The sequence below is a fragment of the Xiphophorus couchianus genome, chromosome 1 (assembly GCF_001444195.1).
Source record: "Xiphophorus couchianus chromosome 1, X_couchianus-1.0, whole genome shotgun sequence".
NCBI lineage: Eukaryota > Metazoa > Chordata > Actinopteri > Cyprinodontiformes > Poeciliidae > Xiphophorus > Xiphophorus couchianus.
The window spans coordinates 3,499,412-3,518,412 of record NC_040228.1 but is presented as its reverse complement, the minus strand read 5'-3'; the positions used below and the strand labels follow the sequence as shown (position 1 = coordinate 3,518,412).

The 19,001-nt window shown below is 37.0% G+C and overlaps 1 protein-coding gene across 3 annotated transcripts; it reads left to right on the top strand.

The window, feature by feature from the left end:
- The first annotated feature begins 315 nt into the window (after positions 1–315).
- On the top strand, positions 316–18,564 carry LOC114146543 (interleukin-17 receptor D). Of its 3 annotated transcripts, none has more exons than XM_028020839.1 (12): positions 316–615; positions 6,595–6,739; positions 7,346–7,504; positions 9,991–10,109; positions 11,360–11,483; positions 11,717–11,755; positions 11,843–11,988; positions 12,932–13,006; positions 14,699–14,756; positions 15,274–15,414; positions 15,502–15,674; positions 16,993–18,564. In XM_028020839.1, exons 1-12 carry the CDS (start codon positions 493–495, stop codon positions 17,533–17,535), a joined length of 1,845 nt encoding a protein of 614 aa, XP_027876640.1. In that variant the 5' UTR covers positions 316–492; the 3' UTR covers positions 17,536–18,564. The 3 variants fall into 3 exon arrangements, with proteins under 3 accessions (XP_027876640.1, XP_027876552.1, XP_027876722.1); XM_028020751.1 differs by having other exon boundaries at positions 319–615; positions 15,271–15,414; XM_028020921.1 differs by having other exon boundaries at positions 327–615; positions 6,664–6,739; positions 15,271–15,414.
- The last annotated feature ends 437 nt before the right edge of the window (positions 18,565–19,001 follow it).

Genomic DNA, 19,001 nt, shown 5'->3' with positions numbered 1-19,001 from the left:
CTGAAGAGACAATACACAGTCAGTTTCTTATATGTGTTACATAGAAATGGTAGCTAACTGATACGTTGGACCAAAATCATTTTTCTTTTACTTTCACAGTTTTACTTTTGCAATTAATTAAACATGAAGCTGATGCTGTTGCACTTGATAGAATCACAGTTTTCATTAATAGCTTCAGAGCTTTCATTCTTTTCTCTTTTTTTTTTTCTGTGTCCGCATGAAAAAAAAAAAAGTACAACCGCCACTGCAGCTAAGCGTCCCGCATGTTTCCGGCTCTGACAGGACATCCAGGTGGACCACATCTGGTAGCGTCACGCTGCCTACGCAGCCGCTGCTCCACCTGTGGCCTCGGGACACCACTCCCCTCCTTGCCGTTTTCCCTCCTCCTGGCTTCTTGTGCTTTCACAGCAACTGCCCTTAAAAGTCGGGCTTCCGACAGAGCGCCTTAGTGTTTTTGCCGCCTGTGAACGATGTCGTGGTTGTGGTAGCAGCATGTGGAGGTCGGCGCTAACTTTGTACCTGCTGCTGGTTGAGTCCCGGCCTTTGTGGGCTCAGACGGAAGTCCCGGTTTCAGCCGTCGCCCCGCAGAACTGCAGCCTGGAATGTATCCGACAGGTAGGTTCGCCTGTCCGTGGAGGCTCGCTTCATGTGACGCTCTCCGCTGTAGCTGAGGAAAAGCATACAGCAGAAACACCGGCGCCGTTTGACTGTTTGGGGTTTGCAGTGTAAAATGAAGCCATACAAACGTCGAACATGAATAGTTGCACGACGCAAGGTCACGTTTCCAAATTGTACTCGTATGAAAAGCTATATCTAGCTTGGAACGCATGACTGGTAACGGAGAATTTAACAGAAGAAAAAACTGTTTTCACTTGACCTAAACCAGCAGCTCTGATACAGAGGAAGACATTAAATAATCCAAAGAAAATTCAATTTGCACATTATTTTAACCACAGCGTGGGTCACTCTTCTTTTTGTAGTAGTTTTACTACACCGTACTTTTATTTCAAGTAATATTATTACACAATTTATTGTCTAATGTTCTATCACCTGAGCCCTCTGTACTATTTAGATATCAAAACGGAAATGAACAAGATTGTCACCGGACGTCCTTAATTAACTGTGTTCTAACATAATGTTTGTTATAATAATGTATGGGATTAGAGTGTAGACTTTTCAGGAAAAAGATTAATTCAATTTGGAATGAGGCTGAAACATGTAATGTGGAAAAAGTGAAGTGCCACGAGTATCATTACCTACTATATTATTTTCATAGTTTTATGACAAGAACAAATGAATTGGATACATTTGTTTGCTGTTTTGTAGTTATGTGATTTATTTGAATGTATCTTTTATTTTGGAGTTTAAAAAGAAAAACGTGTTTAAAATCCCAGAATTTGCACATAAAATTATGTTTCTCCGTCTGTCACACCAGTTTCTGAAACAGAATTTTTACAAATGACTTTTTCACTTTTACGGGTCTTTTCTTGACAGATTATTTTTACCTCAGTAAAAATATGTTAATGTCCTGCTGAGCTTACTTAGGTAAAATTTTTCAACCCACGTCATGTTTTCGTTTTAGTTAATATCTGACTTCCAAAGGTTTAAAATGGTAAGTGTGCATAATCTCAAAGTTAGCAAGAAACGTTTGTTTCATATTAAATCTAGAAATAATCTCTAAAAGATTTTTCAAGATGCAAGAACATTGTTTGGAGGTAGAAAAAGTGGTTCAGATTTAGTCAAAGGAAAAAAAACAAAAAACTGATTTTTGTTCTACTTAAACATACAGTGACATTAGCAGTGATTGAAGCTTGTTTTGCTTCCTGCAGCCTCCCCCATTATGTATTTTTGTATCAGGTTTGTCGAGATTTTTGGCGCTCATCAGCTCGCCTGCCAGAAGGAAGGTTAGACGGTATGTATTTATGCTCGAGGCAAATACTTTTTGTTTTTACACAGTGGTGGGTTGGACAGCATGAAGGGAGAAGCACTCAGATTTATTGCTGCCAGAGCATGAAGTTTAAATAGTGTGAATAGAAACTAATATATATGGTCACAATTTTGGAAACCCTTTAATAAAATGGAGTCTTTCCAAAACCGATGAAGAATTCAAAAGAAAGCTTGCAGAAAATGAACGTATTGATGGGATCATTTGACTTCATAAATTACTCGATTAGTGAAAGATTTACACCTATTTAATAAAAATATAAGATTCATTATGTTTTTATTTTTATAAAAACTGACCCGCACCTAATATCTACCAACTAACTGTTCTTTCTTTGTTGCAACAAAATTTAAAGAAAAAGCTGCCCTGTGGAAATGTTCTCAAAATGTAGATTCTCCCCTTAACTAAATACTTTCTCTTACTTTGTATTCACTTTCAGATGGCCATCATAACTTCATTTTATTTATTCAAGTAAAAAGAAACATTTTCTGTAATTCAAGATGCCTTTGAGTTTTGGGGACTTTGTGGTTTGATATTTCTGGGGTGTTTTTTTTGTTGTTTTTTTTTAACTTAGCAAATGTCTTCTTCAGTGTGTTTTATCATTTCCCTAGAGTAACAGATTTATCTGTTGGACCTGATTTCAGACAATAATTACTCCTTATTTAGAATGAGCTAAATAGGAGAGAATTTAAAACAGTTCCATCCTGTTTGTACTGCATTGATAAATAAAAACATTGCAATCTGCCAAAAGTACGCTGCCAGTGCTCTTACTGAGATGACTATGCACAGATGTTTGGAAAACTAACACTACAAATTTTTGGTCCTTCTCCCAGCTTGGAAAATTTAAATTCCAACCAACGTAGTTTCAACAAAATTTGTTCACTTCTGTCTGATTTTGAATATCATGTTGCTCCTAATGAACTAAAATACTGAAAACAAACCAGGTCCTGGCTGAAAGGTTTTAAATGGAAAAACATAAGACTCAACAAATTTGTTATATTTTTTACTTTATTATTCATATAGTCAAAACATTGTTTTAAATAATTAAAACACTGTATAATAATTAGTATTTAAAAAATGTCAGTCTAGAATCAGCCCCCGTTAAATTTAAAACCTGCAAGTTAAGATTGCAGGTTGACATAAAAAATTTTTTAAAAAAACACCTGATAATTGAACATGGCTGTGGACAAGTTTTATGGGAAACAAAATCACAAATATGACCTGATTTGGCAGTAAAGCATAAAATCTGACTTAAGGAGTGTTAAATATTTCACATGTATTCTAACAACTTGAAGCCCTTTTTTTCCCAGTCATGTATATCAACTGTCTCAAGATGAACCATTGCAGCTTGCTAGCAGGTTAACTAGCAGGTTAACTAGCAGGTTAACTAGCTTTAGCGGTCTAAATATGGTAACAAGCCTAAATTTTTGATTTTTATCAAATCTTTCTCAACCTCAAACCTTATTAAAGCTATTAACTTTTACTAATGATGTATTCTTAATGAAATTTGCATAAACACGTGGGCTAACTGTTCTCTCTTGAATGCTGTGCACAATATGAGAATGTCCAACGGCTAACTGGACCAACATCTTTTTCTTACACTCCAATCTAAATGGAAAGCAAAAATACATTTCGCTTGTAATGTATTATGTTCATCTGTGAACATTGTTTAATCAGGTTGATAAAAATGAGGAATGCTAAACTACTGTAAATACAAAGCAATATAACTACAGTGGAATTAGTTAATAGTGGATTAGTAATAGAAAACAAGTCAAACTTTTAATATTGCAGTTGGATGAAATTGTTCTGCATTGTTTTCATGACATGCTGAGCATCATTTCAGAAGAAGGACATATAAGGCAATAGAATGTTCTAATCATTAAGAAGGCTGTAGACTGAAGAAATGACCATCTGGTTGGAAGTCGAGGATTAAATTGTATAATCGAAAGCAGATGAGCCTCAAAAAGAGAAGGGCTTAACCAGAAACTGCTGGGACTGAATGTGAACTGAATTAAATTAATGTTGTTCAATCACAAGAGAAACAAAAACATGGAAGCTCTGAGGCACCAACCTAATAAGTTCAGTACGTAACTTTAAAGTGCCTTGTGAAGGTTTTAATAGCCCTTGAATTCCACATTTTGCCATGGTTAAACCACAGGCTTCGATCTACTTTGTTGGTCTGTTTTGGTCATGAACAAAGCAGGGAAAGGATCCATAACTCCGTGTTTTCTTTTTATATAAAAGACGGGGTATAAATATCCAGGCTTTACTCTGTAGAACTACAAATTAAGGTCTTGGGGTTTGTCTCTAGAGGCTTTTCACATCCAGAAACTGGATGTGAAAAGCTCTTCTTTAAGGCTCTCTTTCCTGGACTACCAGTTTAGACTGTTTGAAGTCGTGCCAGACTTTTTCCAATTTTGCATGGTTGAGCAGTTCTCTGTGAGTTGGTTCTGAAAGCTTCAGATAAAGGTCATTTCTATCCTAAATTATCTTTCAGACTGGAAGCAGTACCATATACATTGAGCTCTGAATGTATACATTTGCCTTGTAACAAAGACAAATGGAACAGAGGTCAGTGGAGCTTGCATTGTACTCTTAAGTTAAAAATTGTTGAACTTTGACCGCAGTCAATGAAACAGACAGCATAGCTTGACTTAGCAGATGTTTTAACTGTTGCTCATTGGTCCTATTTTCAGATGAATATAAAGTTTATATTTCATTGGGAGTCAAAAAACCAAAATCTGAAGGAAAAATAAATAAATCCAGAAGCCCAGAATCCACATTGCTCAAAGTCCAGAGTGAAGTTTCCATGTTCAGTGATAGTTTGACCAATACCAGCATATCTGCTGGCATTGGTCCACTTGGTTTTCTGAATTCAACCACCTGGCAATTTTAGAGCACTTGATGCTTCCATCTGCTGCCAAGCTTTTGATTTCATTTTTCAACAAGACTCGGCACCTGCCCACACTGCCAAAGGTACCAAAAGCTGCTTCAGTGACCATGTTGGTTGTAGGGACCCGGAAATTCAACCACACACAGGAGAATGCAAAGGAAAAAACAAGTTTAATTTATTTTCAGATTCTGGTTGCTGTTCAGGATGAAGTCATCAAACAGCACTAAAAGAGAAGGGAGAAGGCTGGTGATGCATGGATAAAGGAGGGGTGTCTTTTAAACGTTCAGCTTAACTGACCTGTAGAGCAGTGGACAGGTGGAGCAGAGGAACTGAGGGTAGGATGACAGGGAGGAGCAGGCAACCAGGTTGAACAGGCTTCTGTGGAAGCAATGAAGATCTCCACAAGGAGATCCAAAAGGCAACACCCAGGGACTTTGACGGTAATCAGGCAGAGGTCATACACAGGAGGACAGAGGGAGCAAACTTAACTTGAGGGGCAGGCAATACAACACTGAAGGCTTGGAAGGAACAGCTGGATCTCTACTGGATCATGGCTGTCGATAATCTGGCAAGGAGGTAAAGGCTGAGCGGTGTTTAAGTAGGGCGGGGCCCAGGTGGAGCAGGTAAGCAATCAGGCGTGGCAGGTGAGTTGAATGAGTGTTTAAACACAGCATAGACAAGACAGAACATGAATCACGATCGTTAGTACTGTGTTTGATTGGCCAGCAAACTGACTGCAGATACATTGTATCTGCATTGTTGGATGAAGGCTTGGAGAACCACAGGCTGATCCCCTTAATGGTGCTATACATGTTATAGCTCATGTTACTTTAGCTGTAATAATATATTACATTATTTTAGCGGCATTTGAAACAATTGCTACTTTATCAACCGATTGCTTGTGTAATTTTTGTTTGTGTTCTATATTTCTGTGTAAATACCATCAAACTTTGGTTCCAAGGTTATCGTATAGAATGTCATTAGGCCAGTATAAACACAGTGGTTGCATGTGTGGTCCTTGGATTGTTTTCACTGAGAGCAAAAGTCCCAGGGGAGTAGAAGAACTCCCCTGGAAGGTGTAAGCATCTCCTATTCCAGCTTTTTAGTTTACATCTGCTGCTGGCGAACTGGTCAGACTGAAAACAAACCAACTGTAATAATCACCTGTTTTAAGTTACGTTTTTGTTTTACTGTTAGCTCAGGGAAACAAATGGTCCTGCTTGTGGATGAAAAAGCCCAGTCTTCCTGTAGGTCTGCTTCCAATTTAAAGCCCATCAAACCTTTTCACTGTTAATTAGATCTGCTGGCTTTGTCAAAGCAGATATATGATGTAAAACTCCATGCCTGTAGGTAGACCATGTGCAACAAGTTTGTGGTTGAATAAGCATATCAAAGTTGAAAGGAAAAGAAGGAAATTGGAAGTTGGTAGGTTTCAATTTAAGGAACTTATACAATATTTGAACATGATAAGTCTCCAGAACGGCTTTCTTTGTTCACCCTATTTTCTAAACAAAAACGCCAAAGTTTTGTTTGATGCAGTTAATATGATTGTTTCTCCTCAAGTTCATCACATGCTAGTATTTTCAAAGTCTGACTGAACCAACTTTGTAACGCTCTTGCAGATGGAAAGTATCAAAGCATACTGTCCTTAAAGTTTGAGAGCGAAGGCATCTCGGGAAGTTGAGATTTTCCAGCTGAGCTCCATGAAGCAACTGGAGATTCATTATTGGCCTCTTGTTTTCTTTATGTTGGTCTGCAGACATTCGTTAGGAATTCAAAGAAAAAGGAAGTTGAAACTGAATCTGACCACAAACCTTCTGCTCTGCAGGGAAGACCTGAATGTGAATACTGCAGAGTAACCGGAGATGACATTAAGAAGAAAGTGGGTCTTGTCTCCCACCATGGTAAGTCACATTCAGCCTGGCGGCACACACTGAATGTTTGAATGCTTTTTTATTTATTTGGGTTCACATATTTTAATTCAATTTTAATTTAATGTATTCATTTTAAATTTTTATTTTATTTATTTCAAACAGACAAAAAGCAAAAACAAGAAAAAATAAAATGTAAAACAAATGATCATGCCCATCGGCATGCAATTTAACATTATTTGTTGGAAAAGGAGCAGGCAGAAGATACAAGATCTTATTATTTCCTGCTCCTCTCATACTCATAACCTACACACATTTAAATGTATTTAAATACATAGTATTTAAGTTTACTGTGGATTTTCTTTGGACCTTTTATCTCCATGCTGTAATGGTAGCCAGGAATATCGATTTAATCAATTATCAATGTAATATTTGGTCTAGAACTTGATGTTCTAGACCAAAATGTCACAAGCAGATGAAAGAAAGGTGATCAGTTTTAATAAAATTGACCAGAAAGTTGATAGAAAAAAACGTCACTTTCCAAAAGCATGTTGCTAATAATTTGTTGTGCTATACCGTCACATTGTCACCCTGTAATTAAAATAATAATAATTTTGCCATATTATTGATCCTCTCCAGGCTGTATCCCATGGCCTTGCTTGGAGCTGCTCGGAGATGAAGACCCATCGATCTGTGAGCATTACGTCCAAGCACCGGACGATGTGAAGGTCGAGTTCGTACACGAGTCCAACCCTAAATCTGACACCGTCATCGTCTCCTGGAAGCCCAGCCACTACGGTATGTTCACTCGCACTCTTCACCTAAAAACACCTTCTGAGGGGTAATGCCTTGTGAGTCATTTTGGGTAATTTTCTTTCTTGTTCTTTTAGCAAAGCTCAATAAAAAAAAAGGTAAAGCATTTCTCAGCTGGAGGTTAATTTCCAGTTTTATATCATCATTAGGCTAAGTGCTAGTTCAGACTTCTTCTCTGTCAGTCTCCATTTTAATGCTTGATTTGAACAAATCTGCAAAGCGTGCCAACTTGGAGAGCTTGTCATAAAACCAGGCGCCCGTCCAGATGAGTAGTAACTTTAAGCTCTTCCAAACAAGAACAGGAGAAAAAGGTTTCCTATAAAACAGTTTTGCTGCCTAAAGGAGAGTTGTTAAACTAGGAGGTGATGCAACTCTGTAGCAAACAAGACATTCCTCTTAAATGTCTTGCTTTTATTTTAGAGCAACTTACAAAAGTGTTTATGCAGTTTGAACTTTTCCTAACTTGTTGTATTACAGCTACAGACTTTACTGAGTTTGACTGAGATTTTTTTGTGCCATGAAATTGTGTAGAAAACAAAGCAAAAAAAAAAAAAAAGAACCATTACATTCCAGCAGCAAAATAAGGAGAAGTAATAAAAAGTTCTTATCAGGACTAGAGTTAATCTATTATATATATATATATATATATATATATATATATATATAATAGATATTATTATATTATAATATAATAATAATAACAATAATAATAATAATTATTATTATTATTTGGCCAAACAAATGTGTAACTTCAAAACAGAGTTTGTTTTTCTTCTTTCATAAACAATCACTAGAAAAACATTATACATATATAAACATAGAAAATCAGACAATACGTATGTTAAAGAAAATATAAAATAGATAAATATAAATATAAACTAATTTTGGACAGCAAAAAATCAGTCTGAAATCAGCTACAGAGTCTATCTCAAAATACCTAAAACCACAAAATGAAACAAACTGCTGTGGTTCAGCAGAACATTAGCTTTACAGGATGTTACAAAGTGTTTCCCCTCTCAAGTTGTCTTTAATAATAGAAATAAACCCTTAGTTTCACCATAAGAACTGGGAATGTATTCACACAAAACAACACAGTGGAAGCTAAAAGACCAGATTCTTACAGCATTACATTTAAAACTTAAAATATCGATTAGAATCCTAAAAACAACTGTAGTTTTACTATGTGATAAAACAAATACACAGTTTTATTTTATCAATATCGAAAACATACTTATTTACAAACAAACTTATTTACAAACTAAGCATACCTCGTGCCTCTTGGCTAATAATTAATAATTGTTGTCTTTGAGATGTTGTTCATTAACTCATAAACCAGAAGTTTCCTTTTCAGAATAAAGGCAACAAACCTAAAACTTTAAGTTTATCATAGATAAAACAGATAAAGTAAAAGCAATAAGCGCTAAACAAATAAAGAACTTTAATTGGGGATTATTTACACATTATGTATAAAACTAAGAGTCTTGTTTTAATATAAAATGAAATCCTCCTTTTAAAAAGGCTCATCGCCAAAATATGTCATAAAAACAACAAAAGCTAAAGGCTTGTTAACACTCGCGTTCTCACTAAAACCAGGAAGATAGAGCACATAACACCAGTTTTAAAGTCCCTCCACTGGCTCCCTGTAGCTCAAAGAATAGACTTTAAAATCCTGTTGTTAGTTTATAAATCACTGAACGGCTTAGCACCACAATACATTAAAGATCTGCTGTTGTTGTATCAACCTTCCAGACTTCTCACGTTCCGGTTCTGGTTCTGCTCTGCATCCCCAGAACCAAACGAGGAGAAGCAGCTTTCAGCATCTATGCACCACAAATCTGGAACAAACTTCCAGAAAACTGTAAAACAGCTGAAACACTGACTTCCTTTAAATCTAGACTAAAAACCCACTTGTATTTGAAATGTAATCTATTACACATTTAATGATGGAACTTGACTTAATGTTGTGTTTTGATTGTTGATTCTATGTTGCATTGTGTTTCTGTGTTGCCTTGCTGCTGAAATGTGCTATATAAATAAAATTAGATTTGATTTAATAATGGTCAAGAACTTTGTTCATTTTAATTTCTTCCATCTGTCACAGACATCTCTGTTGAAGTAATGACCGTCGGTCAGTGTTTTGGTTTTTAGCTTTCATGTTCCCGCAACTGCGACCGCTGGCGTTATCGTAAACAAGACGACATAACACCCCTAATCCAGATGTGTTGTTGTGGATATGAGTTACCTTGATTCTCTCTAAAGACTTCCTGAAAAACAAGAACTAAACATTTGTCATTTACTCCCAGTAGGCAATGACAGAATCTTGGGTACAACTGAACTGTATTTATCGCACACCTGTGACACAGAGACTGTTTATCAAATATTGCTGTCTGCATATAGCATCATTATGTTAATGTTATTAATTATGTTTGATAAGGATGTTTTCTTGCTGTTTTGTTTTGTGCTTTCTGCAGGAATTGCCTTCTTGCGAGGCTTTCAAGTGTCTGTGCAGGCGTTGGGAGGGACTGCTGTTGCCTGCCAGCTGTTGCTCTTCAGCCGTAACGTCTCCCTCTCTGCTGCTCATGCTCAAACGGTATAACAGGCGGCATTCCCTTTGTTTCTCTTCAAACCGTCCAGCTGGTTTGCACAATGAAAGCTCACACTGATTTATGCAAAAGGCTACTTTTACTTTAGCTTTTACCAAAAGAGAAAAGTGGAAGATTTATGACAAATCACTTTTTAAGATTTTTGAGTGTTGATGCTTAGGGACTGATTGATGACTTGACTGGGAGTTGGAGAAAATCTCTGAGGATAAAACAATGTAAAAGTTTCAGTTTTGAGTTTAAAAAACGTTTTTCATTTACTATTTTTTAAAAATCCACCTGAGCCTCTCCAAAACATTAATATTATTTTAGTCAGAAAAAAACATATTGGTGAAATTAAAGAATTACTTTACGCTGAAACCTGCCTGGGCATTTCATTCTTAACTGTAAATATCATTCAGCATTTTCATATTGGCTGATTTAATTCCCATTCGTAGCTCATTGATGAGACAAATTTGAAAATTTTAAATCAAATTTTTAATCGTTTAGTTTTTAGCTGCCACTTTTCTATCTATCTAGCACCTAGTTTGCTGAGCAAATGCTAGTAGCTTGTATATTGACCCTTTGCTACTGCGTCAGCCAATCGGGTTGTGGCACTTTGATGGACGTCAGAAGTGAGGGACGGGTGTATTGACTGTGATTGTTTTTCCAAATTCCTCTTCAAACATCAAGCTGGTTTGTCCAACTTGGACTTAGCTAGCCTAGAAACCGCCCCATGTCTTCTCCCTCCTGATGTGTTTGTTGTTTGATTAAATCGCTGACTTTGCTTGAATTCACACCACATTATTTTTATCACTATATCATAAACAGCACTGCCCCTGGAGCAGACTTGAAAGCATACAAAGTCTAGATGTTGAACAGTTTTTTCATACATGATGGTGGGGCGTTTTCTAATGATTAGGTACATGACGGTACCTAATCATTAGTAACCATCGTACATGATGGTTGTTAATGATTAGGTACAGATCTAACCCTTAGATGAAGTACGTAAACATTAGTCTTCTTTGCTGCAAATCTGAGAATACACCAAGAGCTGCCAGTCATTACGGTTGATGGCTGCTTTCCATCTCTGTCTTCTTTCATCGTCAAAAGGTTTATAATAAACTGAGAAGTTTGGTTTGCATCATTATTCAGTCAGCAAAGCCAATAATCCTGGGCACAATACAGTCATTCCAATATTTTTAAACGAGTCCCGTTGTGCTGGATTTAAAAAATATATACATATATATTATTTTTACAGTTCTACAAGTCGGACCCATTTCCCGGCCTCTCCTTGGGATCCCAGTATGCCGTTACTGTCATGTCTTTGCCGGTTCCTGAGCAGTGGGACAAGTTTTACCAAAGTTTCTACTTCAACACTCGCTGTAAGAAGCTGCAGGCTTGGTATTCTGTCACAATGTGAAACCTCGACGCACACAGATGAGGACCTAACTAGTTGCTTCGTAGCAACATTTATTGTTGTTTGTTTATTATTTATTGTGTAAATTCATTTTAGATTGTATCAGTCATGACTTCTCATCTTGTGTGTGCTCACAAAACTTAGCCCTCCTCTTTCTATATTGGGTTAGGTATATTTACAAGTTCTCTGTCTTTCCAGCATGTGCAGAGAAGAATGGTTTGGAGCAGTGTAAGCAAGGTAAGAAACACAAGTTATTGTAACCTGAGAGGAACATTTCCTCTTAAGATCAACTCTGCATTTAAGTATTTTGTGAAACGGTTGCAGACTGGTACCCGCAGCACATTAAGGTCCAGCAGGACGGCTCGGTTGTCATTGTGACTTTTAACTTGGCTCCACCAATCATGGGGATCAGAAGGTACTTCTGTCTTTGCCGTGGAGACGGAGAAGTGAAATACACAGACATAATTCTGGTGAGTGTGTTTCATTTTTCTTTTCAATTTGTAATAATTTGGCTTTAGGTTTAACCCAGTTTTAAAGAATGAACATCCTTTCACTCCTAACGCTCTTACTTGCCCTTTCACTAAAAAGTAACAACAGCACCCCCAAGTGGTCACACGAGGTAAATGCTGGGTGGGTGTTTGGCCCAATTTTCAATCAGTTCTTTTCTCAGAGGGGGAGAAATACAGATCCTTTGTCACTGATGTTGCGTGACTTGGATTCTGTTTGTAATATTAAATTTTTTTAATTATATTTGAAAAAGGTTTCTGCAGACTTAGATGCCCTGTTTCCACTTACACAGGCTGTAATTCCATCTCCAGGCTGCCCCCTAGTGTTTAGAAAATGCATTTATGTTTGGTTGGACAAACATTCCCTTAGTTTTTGCCAGGGTAGTTATCGCAGTTTTCCTGGCTAATTTTATAGAATAAGTGGAAGAAAGTACACCAACATATTCACAACAATGCAAGTATATATAATTGTCCTAATTTGGAAAGATAACTTAAAAGATGCTGTTGCATTGTTTCATTGTAAAACAAAATGCAATAGTTTTATTTTATTTTTTGGAGAGGATGACTTTTTCAACAAATGTATATATTATGGAAGGATTTATTAAGAATTAGAACAAATAGATTACGTTTTTTTCAAATATAGGGCAGTATTTGTCGCTAAATGTTGCCCCCAAAATGAATAAATATATGTAAAGATAAGATAAATTCTTTTCTCTTCCTTCCTGTTTCTAGTCTTGCGACATCGATGTGACTTGTTGAATTTTTTTTAACATCCTTCCCCATGACAATCCTCAGATATTCCGGGCCTGTGCATTGTGTTTGCATTAGTTGGTCTGTTTTATTTTTGATGCTTTGAATATGTATAATAAATGGAGGAAAAACAAAAAACTGTTGTGATTTTTCTTAGGATTCCTTAGAAAACAAAACCCACCACAGTTTTCAGCTGAGTGACCTTCATGAAGGAACCAACTACACCTGTGAGGTAAGACTCTGCTGATTTTTGACATTTAAAAAAAAAATTATTATTGTTACAGCAGCAACATTAATCCATTTAGTGTTTCAGATAATTCCAGGTATTGTTAACAGACAAGAGTTTGTGCCCTAGCCAGTGTCATGTAATGTCTGTCATGTTCAGGCTGGATGAAAAACCTTTGTACCCCTGAAGTTTTTGGGGTTTTTTACACTTTATTACATTAAATCACACTATAAATTGATTTTATTATGAATGGTAGTTTTATAGATTATTCAAACTCGTGCATGATTGTCAAAAATCTGGCATCATAAAGACTGAATAATCCATCCATCCATTTTCTAACACCCTTGTCCCTATTGGGTTTGGGAGGTGCTGGTGCCTATCTCCAGCTAACATTTCGGGCGAGAGGTGGGGTCACCCTGGACAGGTCGCCAGTCTGTCGCAGGGCAACACAACCATGCACACACACACTCACACCTGGGGAGAATTTAGAGAGACCAATTAACCTGACAGTCATGTTTTTGGACTGTGGGAGGAAGCTGGAGAACCCAGAGAGAACCCACGCATGCACAGGGAGAACATGCAAACTCCATGCAGAAAGACCCTAGGACCTTCTTGCTGCAGGGCAACAGTCTGGGCCACTGTGCATCCCAGACTGAATAATAAAAAAGGAAGAAAAAAAAACAACATAAAAAAATCTTGCATTTTAGACAAATATTTATTTTCTTACTTATAAAAGGATTTTAATCATACGAAACCCCTTAAGGGACATTTAGGATTTTTTTTTCTTTTGCATTCCCTCGCAAAACTTTTGCATTGTCTCGAAATAATGTACTGATTAGTTCATGCGGCATAATTGAATACTGTAAGCCTATCTGACGGTGGTCATTCTGCTTTAATATAAAGTCTTTTCATATATGTTAATATCTTGTGAAATATCTGAAGTTTTATATATCTTTCTTTTGGATAGAAATGCACCACAAACCTATGATTTAAACAGAAACTTTCTGTAAGTAGGAAAGAAAGAAAAAAATACATTTAAACTCTTTGGACTATTTCTGAGCTTTTATCGCAAGATAATGAAAACCTGTCAGATGAGACAGTTTTGATTGTGTCTCTTTTGTGTTGGCCTGAATGGTTTAAAGAGCCGTTTTTATGTACAGTTCCATCACAACTTTACACAAACAGACATAACAATGCATTGAATAAATCAATTTTCAATCTTTTTTTGCACCAAAGAGTTAATAATATATTTTTTTTTTACTGAGGATCTTTAAATGTGTATACATTTTAAATTTTAAATTGACAATTGTGACTACATACAAAATAGACCAGCAATTACATTAAGCATATAACACAAAATAAATTTTTTCCCCCCCTATGTCCCATCAGGGGCTCTGTAGAATCATTTGTTTATATGCATTTTTATGTATTTCTAATTGTGTATAAAAAACTTAAGTAACAAATCAAAAATCTGTAGAATGTGGTGATTTGTTTCTTTCCGATTAATGCATTCATTGCCAGACTAATTGATAGATTAATCAGTAGCAAAAACAACCGCCCTAGTCATGTGATCAAATGTAAACACACAGCAAAATGTTGAACTTATAGTGGGAAGAATCAGACTGATCGCTGCTCCTGTTTTCAGATTTTGAAACCTGAAATGAACTTTAATGCTAAACTTTCTTGATTCCGTCACAGATTGCTGCTAAGGAAGTAGACGCAGTAAGAAAGCGCTTCAAGATTTCTTTCCAGAAAGGTATGGAAGGTTTTAAGGATGCTTCAGTTCTAAATTGTCAGATGTGCCCTGGCTCTAGGAGTTTTAACAAGGCAGAGTGGTGAAGTATTACCAAGTCAGTATGTGGGAATCAAAAGGCCCACACTTAAAAAAGCAGGTCGATGCAACATTTTACAACTATTTGTAAATGTTTTTAATATTGTATTATGTCACAGTTTTTTAACTGGGGTGTGTACATTTTTGAGATCCATCGTATATACAAAAAGATCTAAAATTACATAAGTTGTGCTTATTAAGGCTGATCAGTGCGAATAATTGACTGGAGGAATTGATTGTAAAACAGTACCTTAGTCTTCTTAATAAGAGTGGAGTTAATCCTGTAACGTATACATGCATTTAAAAAGTCTCACTTTCACATATTAATGACTTTTTAAAAATTCTCTTCTTCTTATGGTTCTGAAATTTGAACAGTCTTGAGTAAAGTGTTTTTAGAAAACATGGACATTAACTTCCCTATTTAAACTTCCTCCATCAGCAGAGATTCTTCCCTCTACTCCTCCATCCTTGGCTGTGGTGTTAGCTGTGTGTCTGGCTGTGGTCGCTGTCTTTGGAGTCCTACTCGCTGCTCTCATGTGTTGGAGGTCAAAGGTGTACAGGAAGAAACTCGATGCAAACCCAGGTGCAAATAACATGCTAACTGAACCGTGCAAAAACAAACTTTGGCTTGACACAAATGTGTAACATGTTATTTTTGTTTCTCATCCAGAAATCGACACCCTGTATGAAGAGCAAGACACCCTAAAAGAACCGGTGGTGTTGCCTGGAAACAGGGCGACTCCTCCGCGTCTACTGATATGCTACAGCGGATATGACGGAGCGGCTCATGTCAAAGCCGTCATGAAGTTGGGAGCCTTCATACAGCAGCACATGGCAACCCGGGTAATCTTTGCACATACACCCCTACACACACACACACACCCACACACAAACCCAAGTGCTTAGATTCAGATGTTTTCAGATATATTACATTAGGCTGCAGTTGCCACAAAATACAACTTGTATTAACTTGCACTGTGTACTTTTCAGTGATGTTGTATTTCTTCTTGCTATATATAAATATATTGCTAGTTGCTATGATTTGGTTTTCTCTCTCTTCCTGCAGGTGTAGAAACAGTCTTCTAAGCTACTGGCTTCTTTCTCTCCTCTGCTCTCATCTCCTTTTTTAAACATTTTCTACACTTTCCTCCCTTACTTGTTTCCCCCTTTCTTTTCCATTTAAAAGAATCAAAAGGACTTTCTAAAACTTTGCTATATATATATCAAGTGGAGCATCATAGCAAAAGCTGTAATGCTCCACTTGTGAAGATAAATGTGTTGGATCTCACCTTGGCACTGACAAAACAATTCTTAGTAGGGGTGGGCGATATGTACTTATAATTTTATCGCAATATTTTGTGCTACTGTTGTGATAACAATGAAAATTTTGATTTTTATTAGTATTCATTACTTGTTTGTTAGGTAACTGTATGGCTGTGATTGCATAGCATAGCATTCATAGCAACCCAAACAAAATATTGTTGTTGGAAAACATTTCCATTTGAAACTGGTTCTTCAGTACGCCGCTTACTTAAAAAAGTGTGATTTATATCACTAAGCTTTACAAATTAACTGCATTCAATCATATTTTTAAATGTACTCATATTTATTGGCATTCTTTTGGAGCAAACAGTGGAGAAAATTGCAACAACAAAAAAAAAAGATCTCCGATCATACTGTCAGTTTTTTTTTATTTACCACCAATAGCTGAAATTTATCAAGACAACAATAAATCAAAATTCTTATCTTGATAAGTTTTTCACGATAAAATGATAAACAATATGATAAATGCCCACCCCTAATTCTGAGTGTTACACTGTCAAACAGGACATGTTGCAAACATTAAAACATCTCCACTCCTTGAATCTTGTCTGTATTATGTATAACTCCAGCAAAATGTTGTCTATTTCATTAAGTGGAAGGTTGTACTCTGTTCCATTCAGACAAAGATATGACCTTCTAGAAACAGTGTTTTGGTTAAAAACCCGCATCAAACATTTTGAGTCTTGGAAATGCAAAACTGAGAGGCATTCCCTAAAGAAATATTGCTCAAACCCCCCAAAATACACCATAGTTTGGGGTTGCCATGCAACAAAATTTAGGAAAACCGTAACTGCTATGAATATTTTTGCAAGGCGCTTGAATACGCATGTCTTCACAGGTGTGTCTGGACCTTTGGGACTATCTGAGCATTGCCGAGGAGGGAGTTGTGGCCTGGTACTGTCGGCAGATCCGGGAGAACGACTTTGTTCTGGTGATCTGTTCTCCGGGACTCAGGCAGAGATACGATCCGGAAGTGACTCACGACGACAGCGTGGATTTAATGTCGAACGCCTGCAGTTGCGGAGCCATCGTCCAACTTATCGGCGAGCAGGTGGGACGGGCCAAGGCCCGGGGAGAAGACATGTCTAAGTACATGGCGGCTGTTTTCAAGTACTGCGAGGAAACGGACATCCCCACTGAGCTGAGGCTGGCAGCTCACTACACGGTACCGCGCGACCTGCCGCTGCTCTTCTCACACCTGCACGGAGTGGCCCTGCACAAACCCGGCAGTTACCTGAAGATAAACAACATCACAGAGGAAAGCTACACCGGCGTCCCAACGGGAGCTGCTCTGCAGCTGGCGATCCAGGAGGCAGGGACGGCACTGAACGGAGAGCAGCAGCAGATGGAGGAGCCGAACTATGATAGAGTGGATGCCTGAACATAATCGCAGTGGGGAAAAATGTACATTATCATTTTGAAGTAAACAGGTGTTATAAAGGCTGGAAATTCACACCAGATATCAGTAACAACTCAAGTGAGAAGTTCAAGGCATCTCTTGTATGGCAAAGCTAGTTGCCATACAACTGAGACAGCAGTGGAAGTAATAAATACCGCCACCTGCAGGTGTAAGTTAGAAGTCACTTAAACCCAATGGGTTTTTTTAACTTTTTTTTGCTGAAAGCTCACAATTTTGCAGTAGCGTGAAAAAAATATAGGCGATCTGTTGATTTTGCATATATTTCCATAATCACGGAATTTCAAAAAAACTGGAGGGACTGAGCAATGTTAACTGATGTTTGGCAAATTTTGGATGGTTTCTCAGCTTTTTATGCCTTTTTGTAGTTTGTTTTCCAGTCATTTCACTTTTTTACACATAACTAATTTCCTGGGCTCATTTATTTTGATTTCCTGTTATGTGGGGATCTCTTGGGTTTTACTGATACATGAAGTGAATTTCATATCAATAGCCTCCTGAGAAACATAGTTACTGAAAACAACTCGATATCTTTCCCCACTAATTATTATGCATACATTATATTCAGTTGGACCTCAGATACACGCAATTTTGCACTATGACTTATAACTTTATGCATGCAGTAACATACAGGAACACAATATAAGTACTGACACCGCTATGTAAAAACTGTGTAATGTTTTATAAAATGCTGCTATGATTTGAAACACTTTGAAAATAAGTGTTACCTATGGATCTAAAAAAACCCTTTTTTTTTAGATCCCCAGGTCAGTGTTTACAGTGTTTACATTTATGCTTTATTTATCCTCGTGCTAATCTCAAATTGTCCAAGAATGAATGAAATAATCTATTGTTTCCTTTCCCATTTTGAGAACATTTTCGGTTGAATGGAAGGTTTATGTGTAAATTGTAAATTATTGCATCATCGAAATATTTTTGTAAAACATATTTTTACTACTTACTAAATTTATAATAAACAATAGTTGGAACCAAGTTTGCCTTTCCAAATGTCTTTCATCAAAGTCAGGTTTTGATGCCCATGCTGTGATTCTGTCTGACTGACTTTTGAAATATAGCAAAAAGTGACTTAATATCAACAGACAACAATTCTACACGTCGTGTTGGACTGTTTTTATGAGTTGCTTAATTGACTAAATAAAATAGGCTCTAGAGGACAGAAGTCATTTGCACTTCAACACCGGACTTTATGGCCGCGGTTGACTCCGTGGTGCATTCGGGTTTGCTCGTACACCACAGGATGTGCCTGGAAATGACTCAAAACAACTCGTCAAATGAGGTAGGTCTTATTCAACAGTTGGTGAATAACACCCTTAAATGGTTTTATTAAATGACGAAATCTGACCACAATCCCAGTCAGTTCACACACACACACAAAGAAATCAATTTGATATTAACACTTTTACCCTACA